Source organism: Hemiscyllium ocellatum, chromosome 18, assembly GCF_020745735.1.
Source record: "Hemiscyllium ocellatum isolate sHemOce1 chromosome 18, sHemOce1.pat.X.cur, whole genome shotgun sequence".
NCBI classification, from domain to species: Eukaryota; Metazoa; Chordata; class Chondrichthyes; order Orectolobiformes; family Hemiscylliidae; genus Hemiscyllium; species Hemiscyllium ocellatum.
In genome coordinates this window covers 81311364-81330514 of record NC_083418.1, presented here as the reverse complement: position 1 = coordinate 81330514, position 19151 = coordinate 81311364, and the positions used below count along the sequence as shown (strand labels likewise).

Here is a 19151-nt window from a genome sequence, read left to right as displayed (position 1 = left end):
ACTTTCCAATACTTGACCCACAGCTTTCAATGTTCTGATAAATTCAAGTGCTCATCTGCATTCTTTTTAAAGTTTTGAAGCTCCTTACCAGCATTTTCCTGAAACCCCTTTACACCTCCTGCCCTACACCTTCAAATTATATGCTTTTGTTACTTGTACTTCAATGAAGGAGAACAAGCTGTTTCACATCCATCCCTCAACCTTATACATCTCTATCAAGTCTCGTTCAACCTTCTCTACTCCAAAGAAAACAAGACAAGCTTTTCAGTTCTCTCCATCCTTGGCAACGTCCTGGTGAATCTCCTCTGCATCCCACCCCCATCTTCCCATGCCACGTTCCACCACACATACTCCATACAACTTTTCTCACACCCCCCCACCCAACCCTCCTGCAATCACAACCTTTCTACAGTGCAGCTACCAAAATTACACATGGAATCTGATGACTGCTAATGGCAAGTTTCCCACATACCTTCTTAATCAGCTTATTAACCTGCCCTGCCACCTTTGGGGATTTGTGGGCAAGCACTCCAAGTTCCTCTTGTTGCTCTCCTGCCATTCAAATACTCCCTTTCTTGTGTTTCTTCCACAGTGCATTTTTCAGGGTTAAGTTCCATTTGCTACTGATCCATCAAATCTATACTCGCCTGCAACCGAAAATCTTCCTCCTCAGAATTAACTACTCAGCCAATCTTCATGTTATGCACAAATTCACTTATTTTTGCACAACCCCTCCTCCCCCGCCCCATTTTGGTTTGGAACCATGAACTAAAAATTGAGCTGAAAATGACTTGTGGACTTTGGAAAACATCTCCTGGTGAAAGAAAAAGAACAGATCAAACAAGCTTTGTTTGTTAGGTCTAGTCTGGAGGCTAATTGCAGGCTGATTTGCTATTTAAAAAAGTGTTCCTACAGACACAGCGACCCCAGGAGGAGCACTGCGTTTGAACGGACATTGCCTCAGGCTGTATATGGGAAACTTGTTTTCATCAGAGTAAAAGAACAAGGAGGTAATGTTGGAGTTGTACAGAGCTCTGGTCAGGCCACAGCTGCAGTACTGTGTGCAGTTCTGGTCACCTCACTATAGGAAGGATGTGGATAGCACTAGAGGGGTTACAGGAGGTTCACCAGGATGTTGCCTGGATGGAGAAATCGAGCGATAAGGGGAGACTAGATAGGCCTGGATTGTTTTCTGTAGAGCAGAGAAGACTGAGGGGAACATGATCAATGTGTATTGGATTTTGAGGGATACGGACTGGGTGAATAGAAAGCAGCTGTTCCCCTTGGTTAAGGGGTCAATCACAAGAGGGCACAGTTTTAGATAAGGGGCAGGAGATTCAAAGGGGACTTGCGAAAAAAAAATTTTGCTCAGCAGGTGGTGGGAGTCTGGAATGCACTGCTGGGGAAAGTAGAAGAGGTTGGAAACCTCCCAATCTTTAAAAATTATTTTGATGAGCACTTCAAATATATAATTCAAGGATATGGGACAAGAGCAGGAAATTGGGATTAGCGCACTTTTAGTGGCAGTTATTGTCGGTGTAAAGTCAATGGACCAAAGGGCCTTGACTGCCCTGGATGAATCAATGAAACTTAATTAGGTCAGTTCCTGGTAATTGCTTTTGGCAAGTCTGGAAGAGACCCTATATTCAAGATGGCAGCTGATGGTGAATGGTAACTGAGGCCTTGGGAATCCAGTCAGTCTCTCGGGGCAGGGCTGCAGCTTTTTTTTTGTATAGCCAGGATAGATTGAGTGGATCCTTAGAAAAGTATACTCCCATTTCCTTTATTCTCAAGAGGGAAATCAGGAGGGCAAAAAGGGGACATGAGATAGCTTTGGCAAAAAGAATTAAGGAGAATCCAAAGGGTTTTTACAAACACATTAAGGACAAAAGGGTAACTAGTGAGAAAATAGGGCCCCTCAAAGATCAGCTAGGAAGCCTTTGTTGGAGCCGCAGGGGATGGGGGAGATACTAAATGAGTATTTTGCATCAGGATTTACTGTGGAAAATGATATGGAAGATATAAACTGTAGGGAAATAGATAGTGACATCTTGCAAAATGTCTATATTACAGAGGAGCAATTGCTGGATGTCTTGAAAAGAGTAAAGGTGGATAAATATATCCATTATAGAAAATGAAAATATTGGTGAGGAGGTTACAGAGATACTTGCATATAGACTAGAAGAGATTGAGGTTCACAAGGAAGAGGTATTAGAAATACTGCAGTGTGTGAAAATAGACAAGTCCCCTGGGCCGGATGGGATCTATCCTAGTATCTTCAGGGAAGCAAGGGAAGAGATTGCCGAGCCTTTGGCATTGATCTTCAAATCATCATTGTCTACAGGAATAGTGCCTTTGGACTGGAGGATAGCAAATGTGGTTCCCTTGTTCAAAAAGGGTAGTAGAGACAGCCCTGGTAATTACAGACCAGTGAGTCTCACTTCAGTTGTTGGGAAAGGTTATAAGAGATAGGATTTATAACCATCTAGAAAATAATAATCTGATCATGGACAGACAGCACGGTTTTGTGAAGGGTAGGTCATGCCTAACAAATCTTATTGACTTTTTTGACAAAGTGGCCAAACTGGTTGATGTATATGGATTTCAGCAAGGTGTTTGATAAGATTCCCCACAGTAGGCTATTATACAAAATGCGGAAGAATGGAATTGTGGGAGACATAGCAGTTTGGATCAGTAATTGGCTTGCTGAAAGAAAACAGAGGGTCGTAGTTGATGAAACATGTTCATCTTGGTGTCCAGTTACCAGCGACATTCCGCAAGGGTCGGTGTTGGGTCCACTGCTGTTCGTCATTTTTATAAATTACCTGGATGAGGGCTTAGAAGGGTGGGTTAGTAAATTTGCGGATGACACTAAGGTCGGTGGAGTTGTAGATAGTGACGAAGGATTTAGTAGGTTGCAGAGAGACATAGATAGGATATGGAATTGGGCTGAGAGGTGGGAAATGGAGGTTAATGTGGACGAGTGTGAGGTAATACACTTTGGACAGAGTAATCGGAATGCAAAGTACTGGGCTAATGATAAGATTCTTGGGAGTGCAGATGAGCAGAGAGATCTCGGTGTCCATGTACACAGATCCCTGAAAGTTGCCACCCAGGGTAGTTAAGAAGGCATACAGTGTTTTGGCCTTTATTAATAGAGGGATTGAGTTCCGGAACCAGGAAGTTATGCTGCAGCTGTACAAAGCTCTTGTACGGCCACACTTGGAGTATTGTGTACAGTTCTGGTCACCGCATTATAAGAAGGATGTGGAAGCTTTGGAAAAGGTGCAGAGGAGATTTACCAGGATTTTGCCTGGTATGGAAGGAATGCCTTACAAGGAAAGTTGAGGGCCTTCAGGCTGTTCTCGTTAGAGAGAAGAAGGTTGAGAGGTAACTTAATAGATACAAAGATAATCAGAGGGTTAGATAGGGTGAACAAGGAGAGCCTTTTTCCAAGTATGGGAACGGCAAACACGAGGGGACACAACTTTAAAGTGAGGGGAGACAGGTATAAGACAGATGTCAGAGATAGTTTCTTTACTCAGAGTAGTAAAGGTATGGAATGCTTTGCCTGCAATGGTAGTAGATTCGCCAACTTTAAGTGCATTTAAGTCGTCATTGGACAGGCATATGGACGTACATGGAATAGTGTAGGTTAGATAGGCTTCAGATTAGTATGACAGGGCGACGCAACATAGAGGGCCGAAGGGCCTGTACAGAGAAGAAAAAAAATGTAAATCCCCAGGACTGAATCAGGTTTAGCCTAGAACTCTGTGGGAAGCTAGAGAAGTGATCGCCAGGCCTCTTGCTGAGATATTTCTATCATCGAAAATCACAGTGAGGTGCCGAAGACTGGAGTTTGGCAGGCGTGGTGCCATTGTTTAAGAAGGGTGGTAAGGACAAGCCAGAGAACTAAAGACCAGTGATCCTGACCTTGGTGGTGGGCAAGTTGTTGGAGGGAATCCTGAGTGACAGGATGCACATGTATTTGGAAAGGCAAGGACTGACTAGGGATAGTCAACATGACTTTGAAAGTGGGAAATCATGTCTCACAAACTTGACTGAGTTTTTTGAGGAAGTAACAGAGGATCGATGAGGGCAGAGCGGTAGGTGTGATCTATATGGACTTTAGTAAGGCATTCGAAAAGGTTCCCCACAGAAGACAGATTAGCAAGGTCAGATCTCATGGAATACAGGGAAAACTAGCCATTTGGGTACAGAACTGGCTCAAAAGTAGAAGACAGAGGTTGGTGGAGGGTTGTTTTCAGACTGGAGGCCTGTGACCAGTGGAGTGCCACAAGGATCAGTACTGGGTCCTCTACTTTTTGTCATTTACATAAATGATTTGGATGCAAGCATAAGAGTTACAGTTACTAAGTTTGAAGATGACACCAAAATTGGACAGCAAAGAGGATTACCTCAGATTACAACAGGATCTTGACCAGATGAGCCAATGGGCTGACAAGTGGCAGATGAGAGTTTAATTCAGATAAATGAGAGGTGCTGGAGTCACAGGTAGATAGGATAGTGAAGGCGGTATTTGGCATGCTTTCCTTTATTAGTCAGAGTATTGAGTACAGGAGTTGAGAGGTCATGATGCGGCTGTACGGGACATTGGTTAGCCCACTGTTGGAATATTGCATGCAATTCTGGTCTCCTTCCTATCTGAAAGATGTTATGAAAGATTAGATTAGATTACTAATCTAATCTTTCATAACATCTTTCCGATAGGAAGGAGACCAGAATTGCATGCAACTTGAAAGGTTTCAGAAAAGTCTTACGAGGATGTTCCCAGGATTGGAGGATTTGAGCTACAGGGAGAGGCTGAACAGGCTGGGGCTGTTTTGCCTGGAACGTCAGAGGCTGAGGGGTGGCCTTATAGGAGGTTTGCAAAAGCATGAGGGGCATGGATAGAATAAATAGGCAAAGTCTTTTCCCTGGGGTCGGGGAGTCCAGAACTAGAGGGCATATGTTTAGGGTGAGAGGGGAAAGATATAAAAGAGACCTAATGGGCAACTTTTTCGCGCAGAGGGTGGTACGTGTATGGAATGAGCTGCCAGAGGATGTGGTGGAGGCTGGTACAATTGCAACATTTAAGAGGCACTTGGATGGGTATATGAAAAGGGAGGGTTTGGAGGGATATGGGCCGGGTGCTGGCAGGTGGGACTAGATTGGGTTGAGATATCTGGTCGGCATGGACGAGTTGGACTGATGGGTCTGTTTCCGTGCTGTACATCAATTAGATTACATTGTTTAATTTTTTTTCTCTGCTTAAGTTCTTGTGAATTTAATAATTTGTTTAAGTTACAAAACTGGTGTCTGGAATTAATTATTTGCAAAGTCTGGTGAGGAACCATTGGAGTAACTATTTGAGTGTTTAACTTTAGTGTGCTGCAAATACAGAAGTAGAAAGGCTGTTTAGGTTCAGCTGTCCATCTCCATAAGACCAAAAGTTACAGGAACAGAATTAGGCCATTTAGCCCAATGTGATTGGTCCACCATTTGATCACAGTTGAGATCTTTCTCAAGCCCATTCTCCAGCCTTTTCCCTGTGAACTTTGATCAAATCAGGGGCAGAATAAGGCTACTTACATGTTAGGTTGTGTTAATAGTTAAGCTGTTCTTCCTGGCTAAAATGGAAATAGGTAGGTTTGATTTTGTTTCACTGGTACTAATGTAGCAATTAGACAATATAGACATATGAAAGACAAGTTAAACTGAAACTGTGTGAACAGAAAAAAAGCCATTGACTTGGCCTGAATCAGTATTATCAAATCATATGTAATCCACAGAGTAAACTTTTTTTTAAACTAACAAAGAAAGACATTTACTATCAAGAATTAACTATGTTTAACTCACATCACACTTCAAATACATTGGGAAATCGTATTCAGCTGAGGACTAAACACAAATGACGCAAAAACAACATAAAAATAAGCTCAAATAAATCAGTGCTTTATTATTCATAGATAGGGTTGACTTTCAAATTCAATGGGGAAGACAACTGGCAATATTGAATCAGCTGCCTGTTAGAAACCTCACCTGCCATTTCTTTATACAGACTACTAATTACTCCCAACCCCCACACCTGAAATACAGGAAATCCTACCTGTCCAACTAATCCATAATTCAAAACTATAAGACATTTGGGGCCACCATCAGGTTGTAATATTGACTTTCCTTTCTCTTGCTTTCTATTTTTTCCTTTTTTAAACTGCTGAACAAGCTGACTAACTCATGGTGTTCCATAGTAACCGCAAACTTAACACTTCAAATTCAAATTCCACTTAAAATTCATTTTCTTAGTGAAATTCAAAACATTTTAACGTGAAATGTGAAAATTGGAGAACAGAAATAAAACCAGTAAATACATTTTCTAAATACTCAGGTCTAGCAGCATCTGGAGCAACTAGAGTTTCAGGTCAATGACCTTCTATCAAAAATGAAACCATAGTACTCTCCACAGATGCTGCCTGACCGAGTATAATATTTCCTGCACTTTCTGTTTCCAGAACATCTTTTTATTATTGTGAATGAGTGCTGCTAAAGCAGGTATGGGTTAATCCAACATACTAACATTTGAAATCAGTATAAGCAGAAAATGTCCACAGGAACATAACTTGGCTGAAAGTTAAGCTACTAAAGATCACAGCATACAAGATTACCTTTGAAGCAAAACTGTAGTTGACTTAGAGTATAAAATGTGAATGGTTAATGCAATAATCACCATTTTGCAGTACCGTTTATTAAACTAATTCTACACAGGTATCATGAATCAATTTTCATTTATGATTTCAAAAGAAAAAAAAAATTAAAATTCAACATATGTGCAACATATTTCAGCAATCATTGCATATACAAAAATAACTATTTAACAATTTCAAGGAATATAACCCTTGTGAACGGCAGGGCTTTCCTGTATTTTGTTTTGGCACCTGTATTTTCACCATACATGAGGATTCTTTTCTCCAACAATCACCTAACAATTCCATTTGGTATGAACATTTTCTTCTCATGAATTGTAAAGGTACACATCCAAAGGATGAACAATGAATGTTTGGCCTTTCCTCAGTACAACTATAATTTAGCGATTTCTTTTTACAGGCCTCCTGATCTCATCAGCAACATGGAATATGAATGCATCACATTAATAAGCTGCATTATTCATATAGGCCAGCAGGATGCCTATTCCACACAACACACAACTTCACTCTATTCTCATCCATTGACCCACTGTCAAGATCATAAACAAGAACTCCTGCAGGGCTTTACATTTAAAAATCATGGCCTTTAACTTTGTCCTGATCGCCATGCAGGCTAGTAGCACTGTGAATCTTGCATTCCTGTAGTTTTCACTAGAACTGCGCTTCTACTGTCTGATTGCTGAGTATATAGATATTTGAGGGCATGTCATCCAGGTTGCGGATTGTATACGTATATATTTGTCACTGTCTAGTGATGCAACGCTGGAAACACTAGCAATTCTCTTTTAGTTACCTTTGAGCAAGCTTTGTTTTTATTTTAGATCATTCACATTGCTGGCTGGGAATTGTCCTGAAAAGATGTTGATGAGCAGCCAACTCAAACCACTCATCCTTGGAGTGTACAGACACCCGGAGTACTTTAGGGGAGTAAGTTTGAGGATTGTGACTTAGTGATAGTGAAGGAATGGCAATATATTCCCAAATCAGGATGGGGAGTGCCTTGGACGGGAACTTGCAAATGATGACCAATTATCTGCTGCCCTTGTCCTTCTAGATGGAAGTGGTTGAGAGTTTGGAAGGTGCTAAGGAGTCTTGGTGAATTTCAGCAGAGTATGTTGTAGACATTAAATACCACTGCTATTGGACGTCATTGATGCGAGGCAGTGGATGTTTGTGGATGTAGTGCCAATCAAGTGGACTGCTTTATCCTGGATGGTGTCAAGCTTCTTAAATGACGTTGTAGCTGCACTCAGCCAAGCAAAGGGGGTGTAATTCCATCACATGCCCTGTACATCTCATGGACAGGTTTTACAGGATCAGGAAGCAAGTTCTCACTGCAGGATTCTTGGCCTCCTGTTCTTATAACCACAGTATTTTTGTATTATTTTCATTCCACAATAAGTAGGATTTAACTTGGTTCACTAAGTGCAGACATGTCAGCAATTAAAACTACTATTAAAACTTTAGTCCCCTTTATAAACTCTTTATATACATAGGCAGAGACAGGGGGAAAAAAAGCATGGATGCTACAGATCAAGGGAAAGACTGGGAGGGTAGTTCAGTAGTACTGGAGATTGTTCTTGTGCTCATCAGAATGCTGCTTCCAGGTCATAAATATGGAGTTGTTATCGCACAGGAAAAGGCTAATTGTGTCTGCACAACTCAACAAGCACTCATTTATTCTCATCTTATGTTCCAACGGTTGGCCCACAGCATTTCAAGAATACATCTAAATAGTTCTTGTGTGTCTTAAGGGTTTCATCCTCTACCATCCTTTCCAGCAGTGAGTTCCAGATATACAGCAACTTCTGGGTGGGAACAAAAAAGTCTCCATTCCCTTTTGAATCTTTTGTTCCTTAACTTAAAATTGTACCCCAGTTAATGATCCTTGTACAAAAGCTGAAAGTTTCTCTCTATCCACCCTGTGGATGCCCTTCAGAACTCTAAACACCTAAATCAGATCACCCTGCTCAGCCTTCTCAGCCCTAAGGAAAAGAACCTGATCCCTCCTAGTCCCTATCTTCACAGATGAATCACTCCAAATCCCGGTGCATTTTTGCACCCTCTGGAGTGAATCACATACTTTTCTATAGGTGCTCAATCTTGTCCAGATGGTTCCACTGGTTTGCAAAATGCACTACATAGCTGGTTCACTGGCACAAGTCTTGAACTGTTAATGAAAAGTTACAGCTTATAGCAACTGATGAAGTGATAGTAAACTGGTTTTCTTCAGGCTATTGTAGAGAACAGAGATAGCTCCTAAGTTGATGGAGACCTTAAGACTTCCCTTTATCTTGTTAACAATCCAAGGCTGTGCACAAACCTGAGAACCAATCACATTATTGCTGGCAAGCTGAAGACCTTGGTCATTGACAATTAGGCACTAGTCCACAAATCAGTCTGTTATTTTTACCAATAAAAGCTCCATCATCTCGCAACCAGTGACTTCAGTTTGCCTGCAGCCACAATTTAAATACTGCTTGAACAATCCTCAACTGCAATTTCCTGTCTTTTCCCTACAACCTGAGATGCTTAACTAGAAAGGGAATCAATGTCTACCTTGGATATACCTAATAACACAGCCTCAACAACCCTCTACAGTAAAGAATTCCACAGATTCACCACTCAGAGGGTATTACCTCTCCTCCAGCTGCCCCATGAATATTGCATAATTTTTGGAATACTATTTGTGATTTCTACTATAAAGACTTATGCAAAGTATTTATTCAACTCCTTTGCCATTTCCTGGTTTTCCCATTAATTTCCAGCCTCTCTGTCTAAGGGGCCTATGTTCACTTTGGCTTCTCTCTTCTTTTTACGTATTTAAAGAAGCTCCTGCTATCCATCCTTTTTCATTATTGCTTGATCATTTCTGTTGTGCTTTTAACTTTCCCAATCATCTAGTTTACCATTAATCTTTGCCACATTGAAAGAAAACCAACCTGCCGTTATTGTTAACTTTGCTGGTTAACCATGGTTGTTTATCCTATTCCTAGAATCAATTTTCCTCAACGGAAGAGGTCTTTGTTGTGAGGCATGAATCACTTCCTTAATCATCATTCACTGTTCCGCAACAGTCTTTGTTGCTAAACTCCACCCACCTATCCACTTCTGCCAGCTATGTGCTCATAGAATCAGAGAATCCTTACACTGGAAGCAGGCCATTCGGCCCATCAAGTCCATAGTGATCCCCCCAAAGAACATCCCATTCAGACCCACCCTATCCCTGTAACCCTGCATTCTCCCTTAGCTAATCCACCTAGCCTGCACACCGTTTGCACAGGAGCATTCCTAGGAAACCTAACAAACATGGGGAGAATGTACAAACTCCACACAGACAGTCACCCAAGGCTGGAATCAAATGTAGATCCCTGGCCCTGTGAGGCAGTAGTGCTAACTGAGCCACCGTGCCACCATTCCTTTATAATTACCTTCATGTATGTTTCGAGTTATATTATCCTGCATGCTTTGTAAATAATTCACAAATATTTTGGCTTAAAACCAGCTTCATATTTAACTTGTTTTGTTGGAAGAATCACTTCACTTTGTCATCATATCATGGCCTTATTGTTTGCTTCATCCAGTTATAAGATACAAGTAACACCTGCATTTTTGCAATGAAAAACTGAGGCTCGTCATTAACAGAAGTATAGCATTATGAAACACTGGGGGAGAAGTGGTATTGACTGAGGTACCAAATATGTGCGAAATGTGATTTCTGATGCCAGATAAATGCCTTATGCATCAAAGACGTTTCGGGCATAAGCCCTTTTCAGGATTCCTGAAGAAGGGCTTATGCCTGAAACGTTGATTCGCCTGCTCCTCGGATGCTGCCTGGCCTGCTGTGTTTTTCCAGTACCATATTTTTCAACTCTGATCTCCAGCATCTGCAGTTCTAATTTTCTCTTAGAGTGATATGGGCCAAGTGCTGGCAAACAGGACTAGATTAGGTCGGGGTACCTGGTTGACATAGACGAGTTGGACCGGAGGGTCTGTTTCTGTGCTGTACATTCTCTATGACTCTATGACTATGTTAAGGAATGTTGTCTTCACAAGCAATATATACCCAAAATGTTTAGCATTGGCACAAAGCTTAAGTTTCTCTGCAAAAGTAAATCCAGGTCCGATTCATCAACCTGATAGTAGTCCAGTTGCTTCATAAATATGAACGAACTAAATGCATAACAGCAGTTTCTCACATTACCATTCAAAAGCAAAAGGACGTTAGCACTGTATTATAACAGCAGTAACGTACTGAACATTTCAGACTGTAGATATTAATATATTCTGCACAATATTGTTTCATAGAACAGGTTGCATAGGTCAGGGTTCAAGTCCCACCTGCTTCAGAGGTATTAAAGAACATCTGAGCAGGTTGATTGGAAAATACTTATCCTTTTTTGTTGGCAAAAAATTGCCAGTAGGGAATTGTTCATTGTTATCCTATATGTTGTCATTTTAATATGCTTTGTATAACATACACGAAAAATGCATTCATTGTCAACAATAAATTAAATGAAGCTACTGATGTGTGAATATTCCACCAGGAGGATAAATCACTCCAGGATAAACTATGCAGAATAAACTCGTCCAGAGGATGCATATATCTTGCCTGTAGACAAATAGCAACTTTTTAAAAGTATTCAATCCTAACTGAGTATTAAATTCATTTGTCACACTGTTAAGCAGAGATTACACTGCACGGTAATATGAAAAAGTGAACTTCCAATCTTAATCAGCAGACAATGCCGAGAGCAGTTTATCTAGATGCAGTAAATGCAAGAGCATGCACCTTTAAAGGCTTCTGGCTCTCAAAACATCTTAATTTATGCATAACCAACAGAAATTCAATATAAACCTCAGCTACATCACAACCAAACATTGTATAACACATGCCAGAGACTGGTACTTAATGCAAAACAGGCATTTTGCATCACCAATAAGTACTGCATTGTTTCTGGGTAATACATAGTTCATTCGATTTACTGAGAAGTAAACTAGCAAGTCAAAACTGTAACTGTATGTTAACAATTACTACCATTGATGAAAAGTGTGATTGAACCTTAGGATACATAATCGTTGCATGACTGACAAAGACATACATTTATAAAGATCATACAGCTACACAAAAACTTTATCAAAAGAAGAGTCTCTTTTTTGAAACCTTGCCTTGATTTTTACTTCATTGAGCATTTTTGCTGTAGATTTGCATAAGGTATTCAATCCTTATTTCCCATGTATATTATTAGCTTTATCACTGCTCAAAAGATTGGAACATTTAGTGGATGGTTAGACTGAATAAAGAGATATAATAGATTGTTTAGATTTGCAAGTGTTAATTATAGTCCATTAATATAGTAAATTGAACCAGGCAAAATGGAATACCAAGCAGCAACGGAGTTTAAGATGTCAATGTCACTGTGTTCAAACAGGCAGAGAAGATACAACATCGAACTAAAAGAGAAAAGAGAATGCACACCGGTATGTAAGTTACAGTACTGAAAAATGTACATGAAGAAGGGTTTATGCCCAAAACGTCGATTCTCCTGCTCCTTGGATGCTGCCTGACCTGCTGCGCTTTTCCAGCAACACATTTTTCAGCTCTGATCTCCAGCATCTGCAGTCCTCACTTTCTCCTCCCTGTAAGTGACAGTAGCAGAGCGGACATAGCTACGATGACTTGTTTTGCACGTTAAACAGTTTACAGCAAGGGCAGAGTTTTAGATAAACAATGCAAACAAAATATGGAAGACTAGCGAGCTGCACAGGAAGTAGTAAAGCTATTGATAAAAGGTTCAGAGGCAGTCATAATATGCTTGATGCAAGCATTAATACTGAAAGAGAAGTAGGTGATATGCAACAAACCATCTGGCTTGGTCACAAAAAGCAACTGGTGAGAAATATGAAATCAGCAGCTACAGTAAAGTCTGAACAGGACATCTTTGGTTGCGTTAATAAAAGTGTAAAAAATTCTTGCCTATCACAACTTAATGTTGTACAAGCAATCAGGCAGCACACCCATGCGCATAGAGTCAAAGGTGGTAGTGGAAATGTATAAATGAATGTGATCAATACACAAATGGGAACAAATCCGAATAGCCGTATTTGACAAGGAAACAGTTGTGTCAAATGGTAAAATAAACAGTAACAGGGATCAGAAAAAGCCAGCCTGGTTATGTTGTGACAGGTAGAAACGATGCCATGCAAGAGAAATTGCAGAGAATAACCACAAAAGAAGTCAAAGATAAAGATTAAGCGATTATTTTGCGATGGAGTCATGGGGAACCAGGACGAAGGGTGCATGATTTGCAGTCACAGGTTTAAAATCAGTCCAGATTTTCATTCAATGTACAGCATGGACAGCGAACATTGTGGTACTATTGTGAACCTTTTACTTCTATATTGATCAAGTCTTTATTTAGCTCTGTATATTTTTAACTTGCCTCTGGCAGCCCAGCAAAAGGTCCAGCTACTTAGAAAAAATAAACATTACATCCAAATTTTGGAAAGGAAAACAAAATCTGCGTACACAAATATTTTAGCTTTTAGAAGTGAAATCTATCAACACTGAAGACGATGATGTCATTTCATTATCAACTGGGTAAAATATTTCGGCACCAAAATAAGTCCGAACACTTCCTAAGTGTGTTAATTCAATTGCATAGCCTATGCAAGTGGCTAAATCTGGTACTTAAACCAGCTGATTATAAAACACTAACAACATTAAATTGCATTCTTTCAAAGTTACAAACTTCAAAATTTTCAACTGCTCAGAGATTGTAAAAATATTTCAAACAAGTAATATTTATTTGGATGTGAAGAAACAACAGATCCCATAATCAAAACTGCATAGATTTTGAAACAGAGGAAAAGAAGGGATCTTTAATACAATAATCCTCAAGATAGAATTCCAGCTGACAACCAGCAATCAAGAGTCAAAATGTGGCAATTCTTCAGATTGCTTTTTTTTTGTTTCTTTACTGCAGAGATATATTACTTCTGTGCTGAAACATCTGAAGGCATAAATCATATGTTTTTTTTTAATTCTTCTGACCAAGCATCAATAAATTGCAAATAAATTTGGTCACAGCTTCAATATAACCTATTGTATATTGAATAGTAAAAATCCAATAACAGTAAATGCTCTGTATTACCGTTTGATACAACTCTGCATTATCATTTGTTTAGGTCAAATCACTACCTATCTACAGGGATGGAAAACAGTCAGTTGTGTCAAGAGAGTAGTCTGTCCAACATTTCCTGTGCTGATCTATTTAAAACCAAAGTTGCTTTTGTTCAACAAGCCTAACAATAGAAGTTATAACTGTAACATACATATGATGCCAATTCAGTTGTGCTGACGATATAACAAATGACTACACTAATCAAATACAAAAACACATTTATTACAATTAAAACTGAAACACTTGTGAATATTCGAGAAGAATGTGTTATTTTAAGATTTGGAAAAGATTTATGTGGTATAGAAGTTTTATTCAGCATGTAAATTTAACTCATTCCAATCCATTGCAAATGCCTTTCCAATCAGTCAACATGATCACAATGACAATCTACATCATATGTAACCTGTTCAATCCAAATAATATTTTAACAATATCATTAATAATATCACAGCATATAAATGGAAACATCCAAAATATCAAACATTTTATCAAGATGCTGGGACCACTCCTCAATCTGATTATGCAAGTACATGGTCAGCAACTCTAGACAGCACTGAAATGTCAGATCACCAAACCTTCCTTGGAGGCATGGAGTACTGAATTCATCAACAATGCACCTTATTAATAAACAGCTTGCCTAAAAGTTTAAAGGTGAGCTATAACTTTATCCGTACCACCACGAAGCAAGCATGCCATGTTACACAATATCTGCCAGAGTTACATCTCACATAAGAGAATAAAGTGGAGGAACGCTGACTTTTGGACCACAGTGTGGACCATCAAAATGATCTGCTACCAGCAGAGACCAAGTTCACCACTTGAAGGATTTGGACACGTTTAAGAAAAAAAACACAATTTTGTTTTATAAAAGGAAAGCTATCAGCTTCTTGTCTCTGCAGCTTGGTGGTAAGTAAAGTAACAGGAGGACAGACAGAGGGACAATGGGAATGTGATGATCTGAGGGGAGACGGAGGTGGGAGACAAGGGTTGAGGTGACATATGGTGGTCTTGGCTGAGTGTAGGGGGTGATGTTGAATACAGACTGGCTGAGAGAGTGTGGGAGGGCTGACACCTACTTAACGATTGGGGCGAATAATGGAACTGAGATGGGGAGAGGAAAGAGACGATGGAACCTGGTCGAGGGGTGGGTGGGCGGGCGATGGAACCTGGTCGAGGGGTGGGTGGGCGGGCGATGGAACCTGGTCGAGGGGTGGGCGGGCGATGGAACCTGGTCGAGGGGTGGGCGGGTGGGTGGGCGGGCGATGGAACCTGGTCGAGGGGTGGGTGGGTGGGCGGGCGATGGAACCTGGTCGAGGGGTGGGTGGGCGATGGAACCTGGTCGAGGGGTGGGTGGGCGATGGACCCCGGTTGAGGGGTGGGTGGGCGGGCGATGGAACCTGGTCGAGGGGTGGGTGGGCGATGGAACCTGGTCGAGGGGTGGGTGGGTGGGCGGGCGATGGAACCTGGTCGAGGGGTGGGTGGGTGGGCGGGCGATGGAACCTGGTCGAGGGGTGGGTGGGTGGGCGGGCGGGCGGGCGATGGAACCTGGTCGAGGGGTGGGTGGGTGGGCGGGCGGGTGGGCGATGGAACCCGGTCGAGGGGTGGGTGGGCGGGCGATGGAACCCGGTCGAGGGGTGGGTGGGCGGGCGATGGAACCCGGTCGAGGGGTGGGTGGGTGGGCGATGGAACCTGGTCGAGGGGTGGGTGGGTGGGCGATGGAACCTGGTCGAGGGGTGGATGGGTGGGCGATGGAACCTGGTCGAGGGGTGGATGGGTGGGTCGGGGGGTGGGCGGGCGATGGAACCTGGTCGAGGGGTGGGCGGGCGATGGAACCTGGTCGAGGGGTGGGTGGGCGGGCGATGGAACCTGGTCGAGGGGTGGGTGGGCGGGCGATGGAACCTGGTCGAGGGGTGGGTGGGCGGGCGATGGAACCTGGTCGAGGGGTGGGTGGGCGGGCGATGGAACCTGGTCGAGGGGTGGGCGGGCGATGGAACCTGGTCGAGGGGTGGGCGGGTGGGTGGGCGGGCGATGGAACCTGGTCGAGGGGTGGGTGGGTGGGCGGGCGATGGAACCTGGTCGAGGGGTGGGTGGGCGATGGAACCTGGTCGAGGGGTGGGTGGGCGATGGACCCCGGTTGAGGGGTGGGTGGGCGGGCGATGGAACCTGGTCGAGGGGTGGGTGGGCGATGGAACCTGGTCGAGGGGTGGGTGGGTGGGCGGGCGATGGAACCTGGTCGAGGGGTGGGTGGGTGGGCGGGCGATGGAACCTGGTCGAGGGGTGGGTGGGTGGGCGGGCGGGCGGGCGATGGAACCTGGTCGAGGGGTGGGTGGGTGGGCGGGCGGGTGGGCGATGGAACCCGGTCGAGGGGTGGGTGGGCGGGCGATGGAACCCGGTCGAGGGGTGGGTGGGCGGGCGATGGAACCCGGTCGAGGGGTGGGTGGGTGGGCGATGGAACCCGGTCGAGGGGTGGGTGGGTGGGCGATGGAACCTGGGCGATGGAACCTGGTCGAGGGGTGGATGGGTGGGTCGGGGGGTGGGTGGGCGATGGAACCTGGTCGAGGGGTGGGCGGGCGATGGAACCTGGTCGAGGGGTGGGCGGGCGATGGAACCTGGTCGAGGGGTGGGTGGGCGGGCGATGGAACCTGGTCGAGGGGTGGGTGGGCGGGCGATGGAACCTGGTCGAGGGGTGGGTGGGCGGGCGATGGAACCTGGTCGAGGGGTGGGTGGGCGGGCGATGGAACCTGGTCGAGGGGTGGGTGGGCGGGCGATGGAACCTGGTCGAGGGGTGGGTGGGCGGGCGATGGAACCTGGTCGAGGGGTGGGCGGGCGGGCGATGGAACCTGGTCGAGGGGTGGGTGGGTGGGCGATGGGTGAGGGTTGGTGGGTGATGGGTGGGGGGGTTCTGGTTGCCCCTGGCCTATGCCCCCTCCCTTGCCCCCTGCCCTCCTGTACCTGAGGTAAGGCGGTGTTGAGCTGCCTCTGTAGTGAGTCCCTTTCATGGAAGGCCTCCTGCATCTTGGCCTGACACAGGGCCAGCGCCTCCTGGCTCTCCCGGAGACTCTCCAGCAGCTTGTCCCTCTCATCCAGCATGTTCACCATCAGCTGCTCGAAGTTGGCCTCGGTGTCGGGGCCGCACTGGGAAGCCCGGGGGCTCAGCGTGTCCTCGCTGATGGTCGGCATCACCTCGCACATCATGGTGGGCCGGGGCCGGGGCCGGGCTCCAGGGGAGGCCTACTCTCCGCACCCCCGCTCGCTGCCTGGGCCGAGGGGGACGCTGACACCGGCTCGGGGAACAACAGCGGCAGGCAGGCCGGCCGGCCGGCCGGCACCCAGGCTCCGCGCCACCGGGCTCCTCAGCAATCGGTAAATGTACAGCCCGCGGGCCCGGAGCGCCCTCACACACCGCCCCGGCCCTATCCCGGCCCGGCCTGCCGTGTCCCGGTCCCTCTGCTGTCCCTGTCCCGGGCCCGGCTCCCTCACATCTCCCGCTCTCACCCTGCACCGCGTCCGCGACCCCGACAAAATGTCCGCGCACGCCCCCGCGACCAGCTGCGTGCGTGCGCACCGCCGCTCCACACACACCCACCCGCGCGGAGCGCGCACGCGCCGTGCAACCCCATCACACACAAACCCGTCCCTGCGCAGCCGACTGCGGCTCCACCCACCCCCCCTGACCCTGACCCCGCCCCCGCACCGTGGCTTCTGCCCCCGCCCACACCCCTGACCCCGCCCCCGCACCCGCACCCGCACCGTGGCTTCTGCCCCCGCCCACACCCCTGACCCCGCCCCCGCACCGCGGCTCCTGCCCCGCCCACCACGGCTCCTGCCCCGCCCACACACCCCCGGACCCTGACCCCGCCCCACAGATTCGGCCCCGCCCACGCCCCAGGCACGGTACCGCGCCTCCGGCCATGCCCATACACCTAGCCCCGCCCCACTTCTGCCGTCATTCCCTCAGCAGCAGGAGGCCGTTCAGCCCATCGTGCCCTCACCAGCTCTCTAAGCTTTATGAATTTTTTTCACCATTCCCTTGCACATTATTTCTATTTCAATAGTTAGGTATTTAATAAATCATTAATGTTGCTATTACCCCATAGAGCTGCCCTCGCATTGTAGAGAAAGCTTTGGTGGTTTAACCTGAGGGTCACCATGAGATGGTGCAGAGACAGTTTACCAGGAGGTTGCCTGGTATGGAAAGTGCTAGCTATAAAGAGAGGTTGAGTACGTTAGGACTGTTTTCATTAGAAACAAGGAGATTGAGGGGGGACCTGATTGAGGTCTACAAAATCATGAAGGGTGGATGGAGACAAGCTTTTTCCCAGGGTGAAGGATTCAATAAAGAGAGGTCATGCTTTCAAGGTGAGAGGTGGAAAGTTTAAGGGGGATACACGTGACAAGTACTTCACACAGAGGGTGGTGGGTGTCTGGAACACGTTGCCAGCAGATTCATTTAAGATGCATCTGGACAGATGCATGAGTAGGTGGGGAGCAGAGGGGTACAAATGCTTAGGAATTGGGTGACAGGTTTAGACAGTAGATTTGGATCAGCTCAGGCTTAGAGGGCCGAAGAGCCTGTTCCTGGGCTGTAAATTTTCTTTGTTCTTTGTTCTTCTTTGTTCATTCTTCGTGCTCCTCATGATTGGCAATCCCTCACTGACAAGGATGGTTGTCCACTTAGACACATCCACGTCACTGGTCATGGGTTCTCTGGAACCTTGTGAGACTGATGAGTTTTGTCCGCCTTGACATCACAACTGCACATCTAAATACTTCTTTAATATGACAAGGATTTCTCTGTCTACCACACTTACAGGCAGGAAGATCCAGATTCACTTCTATCTCTCATTGAAAGTGTTTTTTCTCACATCGCCTCGAAACTATCTGCTCCCTCATGGAGTGACATTTCTTTCTGTCTACCCTATCAATGCCCCTCATCTCAATCAAGTCCCTGCTCAAACTTTTCTGCTCTAAGGAGAACAACCCCAAAGTGTCCAATTTGAATTGAACTGAATTGAATTTATTATCACATGTACCAAGGCACAATGAAAATCTTTGACCTACGAGCAATCCAGGCAGATCAGGTAATTAAGTAATATAGATAGTAAATAATAGGTAAAGAGCAGCAAAAACAAAAACACAGGTACGGGTGAATGTTAAAAGTTTGTGAGTACATTCAGTATTCTAACAACAGTAGGTTAGAAACTGTTGCAAAATCAGCTGGTGATAAAGGAGCAGCGCTCCGAAAGCTAGTGCTTCCAAATAA

The 19151-nt window shown here is 45.0% G+C and overlaps 1 protein-coding gene across 9 annotated transcripts in view; it reads right to left on the bottom strand.

Moving 5' to 3' along the window:
- Window positions 1-17412, bottom strand: part of LOC132824518 (liprin-alpha-1-like) — a 230080-nt gene extending 212668 nt beyond the window's left edge. For all 9 annotated transcript variants that reach the window (XM_060839129.1, XM_060839135.1, XM_060839133.1 and 6 more), the window contains exon 1: window positions 16841-17412. In XM_060839129.1, the coding sequence (XP_060695112.1) occupies window positions 16841-17083 (243 nt within the window). In that variant the 5' untranslated portion in view covers window positions 17084-17412. The remainder of the gene's footprint in view (window positions 1-16840) is intronic.
- Window positions 17413-19151: the final 1739 nt, after the last annotated feature.